At 43.9% G+C, this 18,942-nt stretch overlaps 1 protein-coding gene across 1 annotated transcript; it reads left to right on the plus strand.

Moving 5' to 3' along the window:
• The first annotated feature begins 13,416 nt into the window (after positions 1 to 13,416).
• Positions 13,417 to 18,223, plus strand: LOC125511077 (glycine-rich RNA-binding protein GRP1A-like). Its single transcript, XM_048676355.1, has 5 exons — positions 13,417 to 13,622; positions 13,743 to 13,864; positions 13,990 to 14,058; positions 14,141 to 14,247; positions 17,332 to 18,223. The coding sequence occupies exons 2-5, from the start codon at positions 13,756 to 13,758 to the stop codon at positions 17,962 to 17,964; spliced, it is 918 nt and encodes a 305-aa protein (XP_048532312.1). The 5' UTR covers positions 13,417 to 13,622; positions 13,743 to 13,755; the 3' UTR covers positions 17,965 to 18,223.
• Positions 18,224 to 18,942: the final 719 nt, after the last annotated feature.

Raw genomic sequence — 18,942 nt, forward strand, 5'->3', positions numbered from 1 at the left:
TCATATATCCAAACTCTTCATTGTACTTCTGATTGGTGCAGCCGAAGATAATGTCATCCACATATATTTGGCACACAAACAGTTCACCATCATATGTCTTCGTGAAGAGAGTGGGGTCTAGGGAACCAGGTATGAAGCCTTTGCTCTTTAAGAAGTATTTGAGTGTGTCATACCAGACCCGAGGGGCTTGTTTGAGGCCATACAGTGCCTTGTTGAGCTTGTATACCATGTCAGGATGTTTTGGATCTTCAAAGCCAGGCGGTTGTGCAACATACACCTCTTCTTCAATTTTGCCATTGAGAAAGGCGCTCTTCACATCCATTTGATATAGAAGTATGTTATGATGATTTGCATAGGCCAGCAGTATGCGTATGGCTTCAAGTATAGCCACAGGAGCAAATGTTTCATCGAAGTCAATGCCTTCCACTTGAGTATATCCTTGAGCAACGAGACGAGCTTTGTTTCTGACAACTTGAACATGCTCATCTTGCTTGTTGCGGTATATCCATTTGGTGCCTATTATGTTGTGCTTCCAAGGATCAGGACACTTAACCAGTTCCCATACATTATTCAGCTCAAACTGTTGAAGCTCTTATTGCATAGCTTGAATCCATTCAGGTTTCATGAAGGCTTCTTCAACTTTCTTGGGTTCTATTATTGAGACGAATGCGAAGTGCCCACAGAAGTTTGCCAGCTGAGTTGCCCTTGATCGAGTGAGCGGACCGGGTGCATTGATGCTGTCAATTATTCTCTCAATCTGCACTTCATTGGCAACACGAGGATGTACAGGACGAAGGTTTTGCTCTTGTTGATCATTGTCATTGTTAGTGGGATTGTCTTCAGGCTGAGCATTGTCTTCAGGTTGATCAGGTGCGGAGATGATAAATTCCTCTTTAGGTTGAGCTTCAGAGGGTATGATTTCTCCGGTTCTCATAAGCTTGATCGATTCGCTGGATGGAACTTCATCTAGCATATTTGGGAGATGCTCTCTTTGTGAACCGTTAGTCTCATCAAACCGCACATCCACTGTTTCAACCACTTTATAATGAAAGAGATTGAAGACTCTCTAGGAGTGCGAATCCTTTTCATATCCAAGCATAAAACCCTCATGTGCTTTTAGTGCAAATTTTGAAATGTGATGTGGATCCTTGATCCAGCACCTGGCACCAAATACTCTGAAGTAACTGACATTTGGCTTCTTGCCAGTAAGAAGCTCATAAGATGTCTTGTTCAGCAGCTTGTGAAGATAAACACGATTGATTGTATGGCATGCAGTGTCAATGGCTTCAGGCTAGAATTTTCTTGGAGTCTTGTATTCATCAAGCATCGTTCGCGCCATCTCAATGAGTGTTCTGTTCTTGCGTTCGACGATGCCATTCTGCTGTGGCGTGTATGGGGCTGAGAATTCATGTGTGATGCCCAAGGTATCAAGATATGTATCAAGGCCAGTATTCTTGAATTCAGTGCCATTGTCACTTCTGATGTGCTTTATCTTGGCGCCATAGTTGTTCATTGCTCGATTGGCGAAGCGTCTGAAGACATCCTGCACTTCAGTCTTGTAGAGGATTATGTGCACCCAAGTATATCTAGAATAATCATCAACAATAACAAAGCCATAGAGGCAAGCAGTAGTAGTAAGAGTTGAGTAATGAGTGGGACCGAAAAGATCCATGTGGAGCAGTTCGAAGGGTCGAGTGGTTGTCATGATTGTCTTCGAGGGATGTTTGGCCCTCGTCATCTTCCCTGCTTCACAGGCACCGCATAAGTGATCTTTCTTGAACTTGACACCCTCGATGCCTATGACATGCTTCTTCTTTGCAAGGGTGTGGAGGTTCCTCATGCCGGCATGCCCTAGCCTCCGATGCCAGAGCCAGCATTCTGAAGTCTTTGCTAGAAGACATACGACAAGTTGTGGTCCTGCTGAGAAATCTACCACGTACAAGTCATCTTTCCGATACCCTTCAAACACTAGAGACTTGTCAGATCCATTAGTACAAGGCAGCGATATTTTCCAAATATTACGATCATGTTCAAATCACAAAGCATTGAGACAGACATTAAGTTGAAGCCAAGGGATTCAACAAGCATGACTTTATCCATGTGTTGATCCTTTGAGATTGCAACTCTACCTAGACCCAATACCTTACTTTTACCAGTGTCAGCAAATGTGATGTGACTCTTATCGGATGGACGTAAGGTTGAGTCCATAAGAAGGCTTCTTTTGCCAGTCATGTGGTTGGTACACCCACTATCAATAATCCATTCTGAAGACGCTGGTGTCGTACCCTACAGTGCAGTTAGGGGGATAGGCTTCACGAAGAGAATTGTGAAGCAAAAACATTTGACGAACCAGTGGGTTATGAAAGCTTAGATCCAGATTAGGACTGATAGGGAGAGTAGCAAGCGATTCAGAAACGAAGTACATAGTAAGACCATTCGGGCATTTGATCTTGCGCCCTACAAGATGTTTAAGGTCCCCAGCAATAGCGTCAGACGATTTTGGTTTTCTGCTGGAGACCTTTCCCTGCAAAAGAGAGTTAAGCTTTCTTAGCCACCCACATCTTCATGGGTGGCTTAGAAGCAATAAGTCTAAGTGCAGCGTCTGAGAACTTTGGCTTTGGAGCACTAGCAAAAAGTCTTGTAGGCGGACAATAGTACTCATAAGAATAAGCAGAATAGTTCTTGGTCTTATGAACATGGCGGTTTGATGAACCGCGCTCATATTCATAGGCCTGAGTATGGTTTCTCTGCAAAACATTTGCGTTAGTGCGACTCAGGTGAGTCCTCTGTCTGTATGAAGCCTTTGGACCGTATGAAGCCTGTGGTCTGAGGTTTGTCTTATTCACGTGTGGTGTCATGATGACATTCACAGGAAGATTCTCCAGACACTTTTTCGGAACCCAGATCTTCTTCATAGGTGGTCCATTCCTGCAGTTAGTACCAATGTACCTGGCAAACACTTCACCATTCTGATTCTTAAACAGTTTATAGTTTGCATCAAAGGATTCATCAATGACAATGAGATTTGCACAAGAGAAGCCAGATAGATTGGATAGATCTACTGAAGATTCCTTTGCAGCAACCCATGTGGTTTTGGGGTACTGCTCAGGTTTCCAGTAAGAGCCATCAGCATTCATTTTCCTTACGAACCCAACACCCTCTTTCCTCGGGTTTCGGTTCAAGATCTGCTTTTTGAAGACATCACATAGTGTCTGATGCCCTTTAAGACTTTTGTACATCCCTGTTTCAAGCAATGTCTTCAACCTAGCATTCTCATCAGCAATAGCAATGGAATCCTCAGCAGAGGGGTTAGTTCCCACATCAACAGTTGAAGATATTGCAACAGTAGCAGCAGTAGAACATTCAACAACAGTAGTAGCATTATCATGCTCAATGCACTTAAGACATGGTGGTTCAAATCCTTCCTGAGCGGAGCTGATCTGTTCGGCGCGAAGTGACTGGTTTTCCTTTTGAAGATCTTCATGAGCCGCTCTCAATTTCTCAAGATCTTGCTTCCTTTGAAGATAATCATAGGAAAGCTTTTCATGAGTCGTTGAGAGAGTTTCATAACGACTTTCAAGTTCCTCATACTTAACGTGAAGATTTTTTATGTCTTCAATTAAGGACTCAGATCGAGTCATTTCAGCGCCTAACAGATCATCGCTTTTGTCTAATAGTTTTTGAATATGTTCCATGGCTTTCTGTTGTTCAGTTGCAATTTTAGCAAGTATTTTGTAGCTGGGTTTTGAACCACAATCAGAGTCATCGTCACTAGATGTTTGATAGTGAGTAGTGCGTGTGTTTACCTTGGCACCGCGTGCCATGAAGCAGTAGGTAGGAGCGGAGTAGTCCTTGTCGTTTGCATCGGTGTCGGTGATGAGGTTATTGTCTTCAGTGTTGAAGATGGACTTGGCAACGTATGCTGTAGCCAGACTTGCAACGCCAGAATCGGACTCCTCCTCAGACTCCACCTCAGCCTCCTCAGAAGCAGACTCCTCCTCTGAATCCATTTCCTTGCCAACAAACGCACGTGCCTTGCCAGATGAGCTCTTCTTGTGTGATGAAGACTTTGAAGAAGACTTGGAAGAAGACTTTGAGTATTTCTTCTTCTTCTTGTCGTCAGAGTCATATTCCTTGCTCTTTTTCTTCTTTTTGTTCTCATTGTCCCACTGCGGACACTCAGAGATGAAGTGGCCAGGTTTCTTGCACTTGTGACATGTTTTCTTCTTGTAGTCATGAGCAGAAGCTTCATCATTCCTTGAGCTTGATCGGGAAGACTTTCTGAAGCCTTTCTTCTTGGTGAATTTTTGGAACTTCTTCACAAGCATAGCAAGTTCCCTTCCAATGTCTTCAGGATCATCAGAACTGCTGTCAGATTCTTCTTCAAATGAGGAGACAACTTTTGCCTTCAAGGCACGAGTTCGCCCATAGTTTGGACCATAGATATCTCTCTTCTCAGAAAGCTGAAACTCATGTGTGTTGAGCCTCTCAAGTATGTCAGACAGATCGAGTGTCTTGAAATCAGGACGTTCTTGAATCATCAGGGCTAGGATGTCAAACAAACTGTCAAGTGATCTCAGTAGTGTCTTGACGACTTCATGCTTGGTGATCTCAGTAGCGCCAAGGGCTTGAAGCTCATTCGTGATGTCAGTGAGTCGATCAAATGTGAGCTGGACATTCTCATTTGTCATTTCTCTTGAAGCGATTGAAGAGGTTGCGGAGGACACTGATTCTCTGATCTCTCTGGGTTGAAACGCCTTCGTTGACCTTGGAGAGCCAGTCCCATACCAGCTTAGATGTTTCCAAAGCACTCACACGGTCATACTGTCCTTTGGTCAGATGACCACAGATGATATTCTTGGCGGTAGAGTCCAGTTGAACGAACTTCTTGACATCAGTAGCAGTGACAGCTTCTCCAGCCTTGGGAACGCCATTCTTGACGACATACCATAGGTCGACGTCAATGGCTTCAAGATGCATGCGCATCTTATTCTTCCAGTAGGGATATTCAGTTCCATCGAAGACGGGGCACGCAGCGGAGACTTTGATTATCCCTGCAGTCGACATAGCTAAAACTCCAGGTGGTTAAATCGAATCACACAGAACAAGGGAGTACCTCGCTCTGATACCAATTGAAAGTGCGTTATATCGACTAGAGGGGGGTGAATAGGCGATTTTTATGAAAGTCTTCAAAACGTGAAAGTTATGAAGACAAACGATAGAAATAAACCTACTACCCTCTGCAGCGGAAGGTAGACTACACTAGGCAAGCCATAGTCAAGTATTCAATAGAGTGATAGCACAATGACTAATAGCAGTAATGTAGTAAGGATCAGGTAGGAAGATATTATGAAGCCAAACCGAACACGCAGTTACTCGGTGAAGATAAAAGATAGTGCAATCATACAATGACTTCACAAGGAGTAACAGTACGTAAAGAGAAAGGAAGGATGAAACCAGTGACTCGTTGAAGACAATGATGTGTTGGACCAGTTCCAGTTGCTGTGACAACTGTACGTCTGGTTAGGGCGGCTAGGTATTTAAACCTGAGGACACACAGTCCCGGACACCCAGTCCTGAACACGCAGCTCAGGACACCCAGTCCTCACCGTATTCTCCTTGAGCTAAGGTCACACAGACCTTGCCCAATCACTCTGATAAGTCTTCAAGGTAGACTCCCAAACCTTCACAGACTTCGTTCACCGGCAATCCACAATGTCTCTTGGATGCTCAGAACGCGACGCCTAACCGGCTGGAGGATTCACAGTCCTCAAGTGTAATAAGTCTTCAAATCACACAGACAAGAAGACTTAAGTGATGCCTAATTCTCTTTGGCTCTGGGTGGTTAGGGCTTTATCCTCGCTAGGAATTCTCTCTCAAATGCTTCGAGGTGGGTTGCTCTCAAACGACAAAAGCCGTACACTAACTCTGAGCAGCCAACCGTTTATGGTTGTAGGGGTGGGCTATTTATAGCCACTAGGCAACCCGACCTGATTTGTCCGAAATGACCCTGGGTCACTAAGGAACTGACACGTATTCCAACGGTCAGATTTCAATCTCACACGATAACTTTACTTGGGCTACAAGCAAAGCTGACTTGTCCGACTCTGGACAAGATTCGCTCTCATAGTCTTCACTCAAAGACATAGGTTTTGTTTAAGCATCACTTCAGTCATTCTGAATGGTTCTCCTGGACCCCACTTAACAGTACGGTGGTTCCTATGACTCAACAAGGAAGAGAAAAAAGAGCTACGAAAGGTCTAAGTCTTCGAGCTCCACAGGCTTCATGCGATGTCTTCTCTTGTCATAGTCTTCAATGTGAATATCTTCATATACCACCTTTGACATCAATGTCTTGATACATTTTTAGGGGTCATCTCTGGTAAGAAAACCGAATCAATGAGGGACTTCTACCTGTATTATCCTGCAATTCTCACAAACACATTAGTCCCTCAACTAGGTTTGTCGTCAATACTCCAGAACCAACTAGGGGTGGCACTAGATGCACTTACAGATGGAGACTTTCATCTCCATGTCCGCACATCGGACAGCCCGCATAATCGCTAACATGTCGTCGTTGCAGCTCCTGCATGCAGGGTAGCATATTTTTGACCACTCGCCACCAAAAGACCCGGATCTTCGGCAGCACTTGTAGCTTCCAGAGCTCCTTCCACATACTATCAGCCCCTCGAGAGCTGCCCTCCCTGGCCTGCAGGTTCTGTTTTCAATCCATTGTTTCTCGGTAGGCTGTTCTTACACTGAGGACGCCGGATTTCTCCCACGCCCACGCCCAAATATCCTCTCCACCCCGTCTAGGTCTCGGCATAGCCAGTATAGCTTCAACATCTGGTGGCAGGAATACTTGACGTACTATCTCCTCTTCCCACTTACCAGTATCCGGATCCAATAGATCCCCAACCAACTGAACCGGCTCATCAGTGAGCCTTCCCAATGGGCGCATGGATCTTGTGCCCTCAATCCAGTTGTCATACCATATCTCTGTTTTCATGCCATCGCCAATGCGTTGAATGAGCCTTGTTTTCAGTAACTCACGCCCACATATAATTGCCTTCCAAGTGCGAGAGGCACTTGCGGGGCAGTTAGCAGAAAGGAACTCACCATCAGGGTAGTACCTCCCTTTCAAAACCCTCGCACATAAGCTGTCAGGATATTCCAACAGTCTCCAAGCCTGTTTGGCCAACATTGCATCATTGAATACTTCCATATCCCTGAATCCCATGCCCCCCTTGGACTTTGGGATTGCCATTTTTTCCCAGGCTTGCCAATGCATCCTTCTTTTGTCAAGTGATCCAGCCCACCAATATTTAGACATGGTCTTAATAAGTTTCTTGCACAAAGCTTTTGTGAGTTTGAAACAACTCATAGAGTAGGTCGGTAGAGCTTGTACCACTGATTTCAAGAGAACTTCTCTCGCTACCAAAACTTGGGCTATCACGACGCCACATGCCCGGAAATTAACGGAAAGCTTATGGAACGTTTTGTGTTGGCAAAAAAAGGCCAAAACCTCTGAATACGTCGTATTTTGCACACGAATCTCAATGCATTTGCTTCGATAGAACAATGGAATGGTTCACTATATACCCTCTCAGAGCGAATGGTCGCTAGACATTGATCGCTCGGGGGAGCTCCCCAATGTGAAAAGTATCTTTCGCTTGCGGGGGCCTCCTAAAGCATGGTTTCCTCCTATGACACCACAGAGAGAAAGTCATTTTCCTATTAGGGTCCAAAATTAATAATTGTGCTTTGCGTCAGACTTTTTTATATGTATTGTGTGTGATACTGCCATTTTGGAGTGTTGGCAAGCCAAATAGTTGTCTCTCGTCCTAATATGCGCATCATGTGGTCGACGTCAGTTTTTTTGCCCTTAACGTTTTTTGGCTCAAAACCAAAAGGACCCATAGGATTGTACAACTAAGTGAACTAGTAAACGTGCACATGCAACACATGTAACCGGGAGGGAAATTGTCTTATTGATCCTAGTTAATAGGCATCTCACATGTATAATATGTTTCGGATCAAAGACAATCAAATGTCTCCATAAAGAACATGGTGATAGGCTCATTGAGTCTGATGGTAAAGTTGGAATAAAATGAAAATAACACTAGATTCACAAATTAATATTAATCTTAACCACACAAAACGACATGACTTGAAAGCTTTCAAGCAAAGAACTATATCGCTCGATCCGGTACATTTGAGATTTGATTCCTCCAAGAGAACAATCTTATGCGCCTACTTACCTAGCCATGTAAATTGTTACCTTTGTTGGATTGACCATGCTAGGAAACTGGAGTCTGATTTCTTAGATTTGCGTGGTGCAAGTCCTTTTGAATTCAGTCAGCTTAGCTTCTGTTTGCAATGCAAGTGGTGTCTCAAATAAAGGCTTATATGCACAAGGGAATCGCAAAGAACTGCCTCACATAAAAAGTACGAATCATGTGCTTGCGAAAGTTCACATATCAAGTCCCTTATCCCGAACAAGTAGAGGGGAGGGAGGTCTAATTGCCTGTTTTTCGTTGGAGCTGTGAATCCATAACAGGTTAGAGTCTCCGGTACGGTCTGGCGGTTAAAGAGGGACACCTCGGTGGTGGTTGAAGGACATTTTCTGTCTTAAGTGTTTTGGTGTTGATTACAACTCAAATTTGCGGACTAACCATGTGCATGAGCTACACATGCACATTTTATATGGCACAAGACGGTTATGTACCCCTATGGAAGGAAAAGAGTGAAGATGACATTTTTGACGTTTTTATTTCTTTGGTTGTAGGAAATCTGTACTGTTAAGAGGGGGTTCGCGTCGAAAGGTACGGGTGGAATAAAAAACACATACACAAAATACATATTTCACCCATATTTACCTCCCTAACCGTTCGAGAAGAGAGACCAAAATTCAATCTGGTAGAAACCACCCAAGCGGTTGTACCTCTCCCTCTGTGGAGTGGGGCAACCGGGGTACAACCAGGGAACTGTACCAGACGTAAGTATGTTTGTATCACTCCTTGTCCTGGAGTGGTACTACTAGCTCTTGTACCAACCCAACTACCACCTCTTTTTTTCTCGGGTCTGGCAGTGGCACTTTGGGCGATGCTAGAGCGGTTGTTCCAGATATCTATAATACTTAAATAGTTTATCCCCACTAATCTAATTCTCTTGACATGCAGCATATCCAAGTCAGCAATCCTGCCACATCAGCAAGCAAACACACTCAAACAGTCACGTTTCATTATGATTCTTACAAGCGAATATGTTCCGGTCAGAGTTTTAGTGAAAAAACTGGGACATACTTTCGGTCTGTTTGGTTCAGTTCATGTCTACCTTCCGCCTCCCTTCAACATTAATTTTCAATCAGTCCGCTTCCCTTCCCTTCCACTTCCCCTTCCACCTTTAATTCCCAATCAGTCCTGCCTCCCCAACGCTTTATCTTCTGAGATCTCTTATCTTCTTGGTGCGCCTAACAGATCTGTCACCGGTGTGACCTCCTAAGCTCACCAGTCCACAACGGTTGTGGGGGAGAGAGAAAACAGAGGAGCATGGCCGTCCATGGCAGAGTGTGCCCGAGAAGGGAGTGTTTTTTGAGGGGGTCGAGCCAGAGAGAGGTGGCAAGTAGATTCGGTGAGGCTTAACTTTCAATCTCCACCGGGTCAGAACATCTGCAAAATTTCCGTTCGATTTTATCATATTCTGCTGGCCAACAACATTGTCAAGCTTTTGGTCTAATAGAGGAGCCTACTGCAGGTCGACGGCGGGGAGACGTGCTGAGGCGGCGAGGTAGCAAGCCTCCAAATTGCCAGCGGAGCGACGCGCTACTTCATCCTGGCAGCGCATAGAGACGACAGGCCGCCTGGATGGAACGAAGGGAGGAGGTAGCTGGTAGTGAGTTCTATCAGAGAAGCACTCATGCGATTATTCTCATTCTTCAGGTAAGTCATGGAAAAAAATCAGACGGGTCTTTTTCTTCTCAAGTCAGACCCCTCTCTAAGCCTGTCACATGTCATCACCAATATTCAGGCAATATGAGTCTTCTTCTTCAATATTCAGGCAATATGGGCCGTCTTCTTCTCCAAACCATCTTCCCTGAATCGAGCTGATTCCTGATAAACTATCTTGCAAGATGGTGGAACGAATTTGAAGTCTTTATTTATTGTTGACACCCATCAGCCATCGTCTGCAGGTGTCGTCCGTGTTTGCCGGGACAGGTCTGCAGCCCTAGATGTCTCCTCCCCTCTCCAAGTCTCCATACCAGGTTCTCCCTGCAGCCTCTTCGTCGCAGAGTCTGTTTTGATTCTGCCCCACCATCCTGTTTTTGCAGTCTGGTTCTTAAATTCAGAGATTTAAAATTTTAAAAATTGTTGTACGTAGAACTACATCAGTTGTCTGTCTTGGAAAATTCATGTATTGGCTGATGCAAAGCTTGAATTATATATATTGTGTTCTAGATACTAAAGCTTGATACGATTTGACTATTGTATTGAGGTTTTGCTCTTAAACTGTACATTATTTTAGAGAAAGATGAATGGTTGTATCTCCAGCATGCTGGATGATAGCTTACTAAGTTGGATATTTAACCTTTGTGGTCATGTTAACTGAATATTGAACTATTTGTTTGAATTATTATTTCACATAATACTGTTTGCTGTTCCATCACTTGGCGGTATGATCTGTTTGGTGATCCATCAAGTTTGCAAGTTGCCAACTGTACTTCAGGGATAACATTTAGTTATTGCCAAAATGAACATATGCATGTGCAGAATATCAACGAATGCAACATGCTCATTTTATTGTTATGTATTGGAAGAAGTATGTAAGCGTGGTGTATGTAAATGTGTTATGAATTTTAACAACTCATGGTTTTTTAGGACCTGAAAATTTATTATCATGTTTCTGAATCATCAAGTGATGCACTAATAATGCATATGACGCTTCCACTTTAGTACATTATATAACATGTATACAATATCGTTGACGTTTTTTTCTTTGCAAATTATTTACTCAAAATTCCCGCTGCAACGCGCGGGGAATTTTCTAGTTTAAAGAATAACCGGTACCACCATTGGCCCCAGTGGTTGTACCGCTTAGGCCTTGGAAACGCCTTCTACATGATGCGTTTGTACTACTTGGACCCTACATATTGTTTTACGGGACTTGGACGGTTGTACCTCTCCGAAGCAGTTGTATCACCTTGTGCATTTTCTGTACATGACAGTTGCATTTTGGTGGAGCTATTTAAGGAGGAGGTTCTTCCTCCTCCCACCTACCTCTTGTCCCCCTCTCTCCTCCATTGATGCCCTAAGCTCTATCTTGTCGATCTCATTCTTTAGCCACCAAACTTGTTGATTTGCTAGTGATCGAGGGAGGAGAGCTAGATCTACATTTCCATCAAAGAAATTTGATTCCCCCATCATTCTCCCGTGGATCTTGTCGCTCTTGGGTGTTTGGGCACCCTAGCTTCATGGTGGTGTTGGGACCCTACAATTAAGTTGTGGCGACTGCCCGAACCTTTCTTGTAAAGGTTTCGGTTGTCGCCTTGAAGGGTACCGCTAGTGGATTCATGACACCATGCATGGTGCAAGGGAGTGAGGAGAATAGGGTGAACCATTGTGGCTATTGGGGAGCATCGTGCCTCCACACCCCTCAAACGAATACGTACCCCCCGAAGGAGGGAACTTCAGAAACACATCATCTACTCCACTTATGATTACTTCTATCCTTTACTTTGTGCAGGCTTATTATCTTGTGTTCACTTTTAGCTTGCAATTCCTGTTTGTTGTGCTTGTCATATAGGTTGCTCCACCTAATTGCATATCTAGATAACATATTTTATTATCGAGCCTAAAAATTGCAAACGAAGTTAAAAATTGTTACTTGTTACTCGCCTATTCTATCCCTTTCTAGTCGACCATACCGATCATTTTAGTGTCCCATCTTCTCAGTCGTTGTGGAGACGGTTCCCGCCTGTACCTCAACGGGGCTGGGTGGCCACATGTGTGGTTCCATGCAAGACCTTAGCGGCGGTGCTAGGTTGGGCATTGACGCGTGGTTCGGGTTGGGGGCTCAGAGTAGAAGAGCAATGTCAGAGCAGAGGACGGTGGCCCTCTCGTAGGACAGGACGATGGCTAGATGGGAGAGGCAATGGAGTAGGGAAGCGGCATGCGCCGGTCATCCGATGGCTTGAAGGAAGAGTGCGGCGGGGGATTGGGAGGCAACGTGTGTGGGGCAGTCGGTGAGGGAGTTATGACGATAACGAAGGGTTACGAGATTAGGGGTTGATGGGTGGCATTAATGGTTCAGTAGTGCGCTCAACATGGTTGGTGCTCAGCATTGATAGGTTTTGGACCTTTAGATTTTGTTTTGTATAGATGGTTCAGATTATGAGTTAGATATGCTCTTTCGTGCTTTTATAGAGGCAGTAGATAAAGTGAATATTACAGCGATAACCTAAACAACTATATATGTGTTGTGAATTTTGTTCATAGACCTACTAATGTGGTAGGCACTTGCTCTAAGCATTTGTGTAGGCCTTATGCAATGTAGGCGGATTCTGTCATAGGATATGACAATTCAATGAAAGTTGAACTAATTAATTTTTCTATATATGTACTCTCTGTTCAAGTGGCCGATGTCATTACATAATGGCATTTTTGTTGGAAAAACATAATGGACATTTTGAAGTCAATTCTAATGGATCAATATGCTGTTAACGTTGCACAAAAGACTTAATCCATGATAAAACGAGCACACCGCTAACTGTAGGAGTAAACGATACTGACAGACAAAACACATGCCATACAAACCTACATGGTTCATATCTAGACACATTTATTTGTTTGGAGAATATGTTGAAGACTTATGTCTGAAATTACGACAAGATGCTCGTCTCTCAATATTCATTCTTTGTACCCTACTTCCCATCACCATGTCATCGATATGTGTCATTGACAAATATATCCATATGAGTATGGATACGATATAAACACAAGACATGAAGTGTTTCATAGGATATATACATGGCTCGTGGGATAGAGCAATCTTAACTATCTCCGATTCAACTCTTCCTGGTCAATTGATCTTGATCTTCCACATATCCAAATTAACGTAAAATGTGCAAGAGAACTACTCCCTTTGTCCGCAACTACTTGTCTTAAAAATGGATGCCTCCCGACGTATTTTTAGTTTAACATACATCAATTTCCATCCATTTTTGTTAGTACAAGTAATTCGGGACGGAGAGAGTATGAATTTGGACAAAAAATATTTCTACATATGCATACACTATTTTGAACTATTCTTAAACAGTTCCCAAGACTTTGGTGAAAATCCACAATCCATGCAAAAAAAAAGGAGAGAGGAAAACTACAATTATCATTTACTTCTTGAACGGAGAATATCGCCCGCAAAAAAGGGGGAAAATCCAATCTAAAACGGAGCCGCTCCCCATTCACCGGCCCCGTACGCCCGCTGCCCCGCTCCCCCTCCCGCTCCCCAACCCTAACCCCTCCGCCACCCATCGCCGCCACCGCGGCTCCCCTCTCTTCCTCCTCGCCGCGACGTCCCGTCCCCGCCCTCTCCACCGCGCCCGCAACCTTCCTCCATTAGATTTCGAGGTACGAGCTCGCCTCCCCCCAGATCCAGGGACTGGTTAAACCCCGCTGACCTGCACGATCCGTCGGCGCGCGCCCGGCAATCCAATCCGATCCAATCTGAAATCCGCGGCTATTTCGCAGGGGTCTCGGAAGGATGGCGTTCCTGCAGAAGGTCGGGAATGCCCTCAAGCGATCCGCGGGCTCCGGCTCGGCGATGCTCCAGGCGGTCCGGTCCATGTCCTCCGCCAAGGTCTTCGTCGGAGGTTCGCCGGAGCTCTCCCTTCCCAACCGCCCATCTCTTTCCCTCGCGCCTCGAGATTAAGATTTTCTGGTTGGGGGGAAGCCCTTCCATTAGATTGTGCAGCCCTGATTCGTTATGTCCTTGCAGGCATCTCGTACGGCACCGATGACCAGAGCCTCGCGGATGCGTTTTCCAACTACGGCCAAGTCGTGGAATGTATGTTCCTGTCATGTTTCCACCGTTTCTCATTGATGTAGAAGATGTGATCCTGCGTACTAATTCTGTCATATTTGTTCAGCCAAGGTGATCATGGACCGTGAATCTGGAAGGTCAAGGGGGTTTGGTTTCGTGACCTACACTTCGGCAGAGGAGGCTGGAGCTGCCATCACCGGAATGGATGGGAAGGTGAACCTCATACTTTGCTTTTTCTTTTCTTGTTCCGGTTCTAAGCATTGTTTAGTACCGAATCATGAATCATCTAACTGTAGCTTGTATGTTGTGTGCGGTGTATTTTTTTGGAGGCTAAAGTCTTGTGATTTAGTAGATTATCTTGACAACAATAAAAATTAGGTGATCAGATCAGATTCCTATGAGTTAAGAGACTATTTTAGTAGTCACCAGTTCAAGTCATTGAAATATCCCAAGGCTAAACTAAGCATCAGAGCATTTCTACCTTGTTGGGTAATTGAGTCCTGTCACTGGTTAGACAAGAGTAAATGCCTTATCCTTGTCCTTCATATGCTTGCTGATCTGTGGCTGTAACAGTTTAATTGCTGGAACCCTAAGTGGTAGCGCAAAGACTTGTTTTTTGTTGCGGTCGAACACAAAGCAAAATTATGAGTTTCTTGTTTTTTGCGTGGATACCATTTATTAACCTACATACATAGGTACCGCTGTTCTGGAATATGACCTACATTGCCATACTAATTATTAAAGGTTGTGCGATTCAGCACAAGCTAATCCAGGGATCGTCCGAATTAAGGACCATGCATTGTGGTCTTGGATGTTTTATTGTTTCATATACCGCAGTATGTGGAAGATGCATTTGCTTCTATAAGTAGTTCTTTTTGTGTTTCACGTTATAATGAAGGTGTCATAGAAAATCAGAATTCAGTAATACCATAAGCATACTTGACACCATATTACTTTTACAGCTTGTTATGTGTAATATAAACAAAATAACTAATTGTGACGCGTCAAGTCAAAAGCAAGCTATCATTTTTAGTCTATTTCATGGGAAATTGGAAGTTCACAATTCCACTACCAAGCTGTTGATTATTCATTGTCTAGTTGGCAGGAGGTGAACAACTTGTGTTCACCAGTGAGGGAGGTCAAGTAGGAGAAGAGGGAAATGATGTGGGAGTTAGCGGCAGGGTAGTGATGAGAGGAATCAGTGTGGGGTGGTCGCGTGTGATAGCTGGGGGTGGTGTTTATTGGGAGTATCACATCCAATGACCTAGTTGATGTGCCAGTGGCCCAACCCTGACCATTTCCAACTCTGGTCACCCAGCTATCAATTCTAGCCGTGCGACTTGCCTTGACGGAGTGGCTTGATGACCACCTGTACATAAGATATTTTAGCTATGTCGCCAGAGATTGAGAATATTTATTTGCTGTCTCTTTTCATAATGTCTGGCGATCATGATTGGTTCTATGGGAAAGGTTATATTTATCTGAAAATAGCATATTTCTACACTATTGCATTATAATACTGGAAAAATATGTTTGCTGCCGAATAACATTATGACACTACCTTTACATTTGCTGTCTATAACAGACTGCTATTCCCATAAAACTGGTTATTATGTTGCTGAAAGTTTTGGTCCAACCGTCTAGCCGGTTTGTCTCTAATTAATGATGAAATTTGTAGGAGTTTGTTGTTTTATGGATCTAACTGCTGTGAGATAGGACTGCAATGTTCCCATTTCATACCAGTAGGGTCAGACATCATGATTAGACTGTAAAATAAACATAAGATTCTTTGCAAGTGATTTTTTTGTCAATGGATCTTTTCTATGAAAAGAATTCTTGTGAAAATTTCATATGGACTATAATCTTACAAATCAAGCACACAGGATAAGTTTTGAATGATTACAATCCACCAAAATTCATATGAAACTCCTGAATCAAAGGGGCGCTAGCATTTTTGTACTTATCAGTGCTTTTGGAGATAATGTTCACACTTGACATGTGAATAGGCTATGGTAAAAACTTAAGTTATTGTGTACCCAAGAAATAAAGCTGACTGCTTTTATCTTTTTAAATGGTATATATAGTAACATACCGTGCTATTTGAGAAATTGAACATGGTTGATTACTACAGAACCTAATTACTGTATATATTTCCTGTTATTTGCATTCACCGGAATTACGTTCGCAGATAAGCAAATATATTTTGATATGTTGATGCACTAGATATCAAAATATGATTCAGAAATATGCTTCGTAGTATCTCAGCTTGTGCAGTGGTCCTTTAAGTTACAGGGAGGCAAAGCCACAAATACACTCTAGGACTAGCACAATTTGCTGGCCACTGTAACTGTGTCTTGTATGTTTCCCTGTCATTTCCAACTGTTATGTAGCTTACTAGCTGTTGATTCATGGTCTGAAAATTTTATGCCCCTTGAGCAACAAACCACAGTTTTCCTAACTGAGGCATGCCATTGCCTGTGTCATCAGCCGGACAGTCAGCTCTTGGCAACTTGTTCTTAGGATTGAAAATTTAGCAGAAGTTTTGCGGTTGTATTCCTTGCAAAATTCTATTTAGCTAATGCAGCTTGAATGTGGCATGCTTTTACGTGATGAATGCAGAATGGTGTTGCCTTGCTATTAAGGCAGCAATGGACAGTATTTGGTCATATGTGCTGAATGTTGTCAAGGCATATTGAATAGGAGCATATAGTGTTGAGGACGGTAGGCAGGAGAGATTATGTTGGTGAACAAGCCATTTGTGTTGGTCAGGGTGATGGGATAAAACCATCGACTTGCTCAAGAGACGACTATGTTTCTCTAACATTATGGTCTTATCATGTTGCTAGTCAGTCTGCATCTTTTATAACAGAATATTTCTGTTCCTGTCATCATCTGGTCCTATATGCTGTAGCGTGAAGTTAGTTTAAGATTGGACTTCAAACATCAGTATAATTTTTGGTCTCATAGAGGTTGTGTGTTAACTTTTCAGCTTACTTGCGCAATGGATGTATTACTGTTCTGTTTGATTTATTATTCTTTTCTCATGCACACTCTGGCGTGTTTTTCTATGTGTTGTATTTTTCTTCCTGGAGGCTGGCATGCGATCCTGTTGAGGTTAATTTGTGCTATCAGCTGAATCAGTCTTTTTAAATTGTACACTGGTTATGCAGCTCGTTTCTTTTTGTGCCTGGTGGCTTCTGTGATATCCATCTGATTATTTTGTTATTATCTCGATCAGTCTTCTATAATCCTAGCCTGCTGGTTCATTTTCTAACATCTTTCCTTTTGCTGTACCAGGATCTGCAGGGTCGGATAGTGAGGGTGAGCTATGCTCATGACCGTGGTAGTCGTCCAAGTTTTGGTGGTGGGGGTGGCTACGGTGGCGGCGGCGGCTATGGCGGTGCTGACGGTGGTTACGGTGGAGGGGGTGGTTCCTATGGTGGTGGTGGAGGGTACAGCGGAGGTGGTGGATATGGAGGTGGAGGCAGAGGTGGCGGCGGTGGTGGATACAACAGTGGTGGCAATTATAATTCAGGGTACAACAGTGGGGGGAACTATGGTGCCCCTCAAGGCGGGCAAGGTGGCTATGGGGGTGATGCTGGTTTCACAGGGGTTGGTGGTGGTGGATACAATGCTGCTCCTGCCAACAACTATGGCGGCGATAGCCTGAATCAAGGGGGTGGTGCACCTCCTGCATTTGGAGGTGGAAACTTCGGCGCAGGCAACGACAGCTACGCGAACGATGCCCCTGTTGATCTGCCCCCTGGTAAGCTTGATGACCTGCTGAAGGATCTCAAATTTGATGTTGGTGGCAAGGAGGATGGTGCTGGGGAGGGTGATGCGGACACCAAGAGAAGCGAGGGCCAGGATGACTTTCTTGACGACGACTTCAGCAAGGATGAAGATGACTACGCCAACAAGAGAAGCTGAATGTCTTTCCAACATGAAGCACCGGCCTAATAATTTTCCATGGATTTGTTCTCCATGACCTCCTTGTTTTTGGTATGTCCTGTGATGAAGATAATAATGTAGTGCTTGCAAACAAGTTATGTTCGGTCTCTTAGCTACGTTCTGTACGTCTGCTTCGTGTACTGTGTGCTGGATTCATAGTATGGTGCCAACTTGAACCTGAACTCTGCATGTATTGGACGCTGTGAAATTGCACTTTCAGTAGGTGTTTGTTATATCAGTTCGCTATAGATCATAATTTATTTCTTCAGGTGCACTTGCATAGGACAAGCAGGTTGGAATGCAAACCCCTTCTGGCGATCCCATTGATTGAAAACTGACTTTCAGTGGGTACACATCCAATTGGCGTCTGTCGGAATGTGGCTAGTTTTTTCTTTTTGCATGGTAATACGTGTCTCATTTATATCATAAGAATCATTTGGGGACTGCCTTGGTTTTTTTTCAATGATCCAGCTTCCAAAGCACTTTCTTAAATATTTGTCTTTTTAGAGATTTCAACAAGTGACTACATACGGAGCAAAATGAGTGTATCTACATTCTAAAATCTAAATTATGTCTATATACATATATATGTGATAGTTTATTTAAAATTTAAAAAAAACAAATATTTAGGAAGAGAGGGAGTACCTCCTTAGTCCTTACAGCGGCAAGAAACGGAGACGACGTGGACTAGATCGAGGAATCGCCTGGATTGGTTTGAGGAGTTGCCGCTTAGAGGGAGGGAGGTAGGGTCGTAGGGAGGGCGGCGACCGCGGAGGATTCCGGTGCAGGCATGGATTCTGGGGAGAACGAGGAAGGAAGAGGCAGTGCGTGTATATCGGCCCGAAAGTGGCGCCGTAGTCCTTCCTCAATCGGATCATTGAAACAAGTGCTTTGGAAACCCAATGAACGCAGAGGCAGCGTTCGTTGAAACAAAATAGGCATGTGGTGCGTTCGGGG

The sequence above is a fragment of the Triticum urartu genome, chromosome 5, assembly GCF_003073215.2.
Source record: "Triticum urartu cultivar G1812 chromosome 5, Tu2.1, whole genome shotgun sequence".
Taxonomy (NCBI): Eukaryota; Viridiplantae; Streptophyta; class Magnoliopsida; order Poales; family Poaceae; genus Triticum; species Triticum urartu.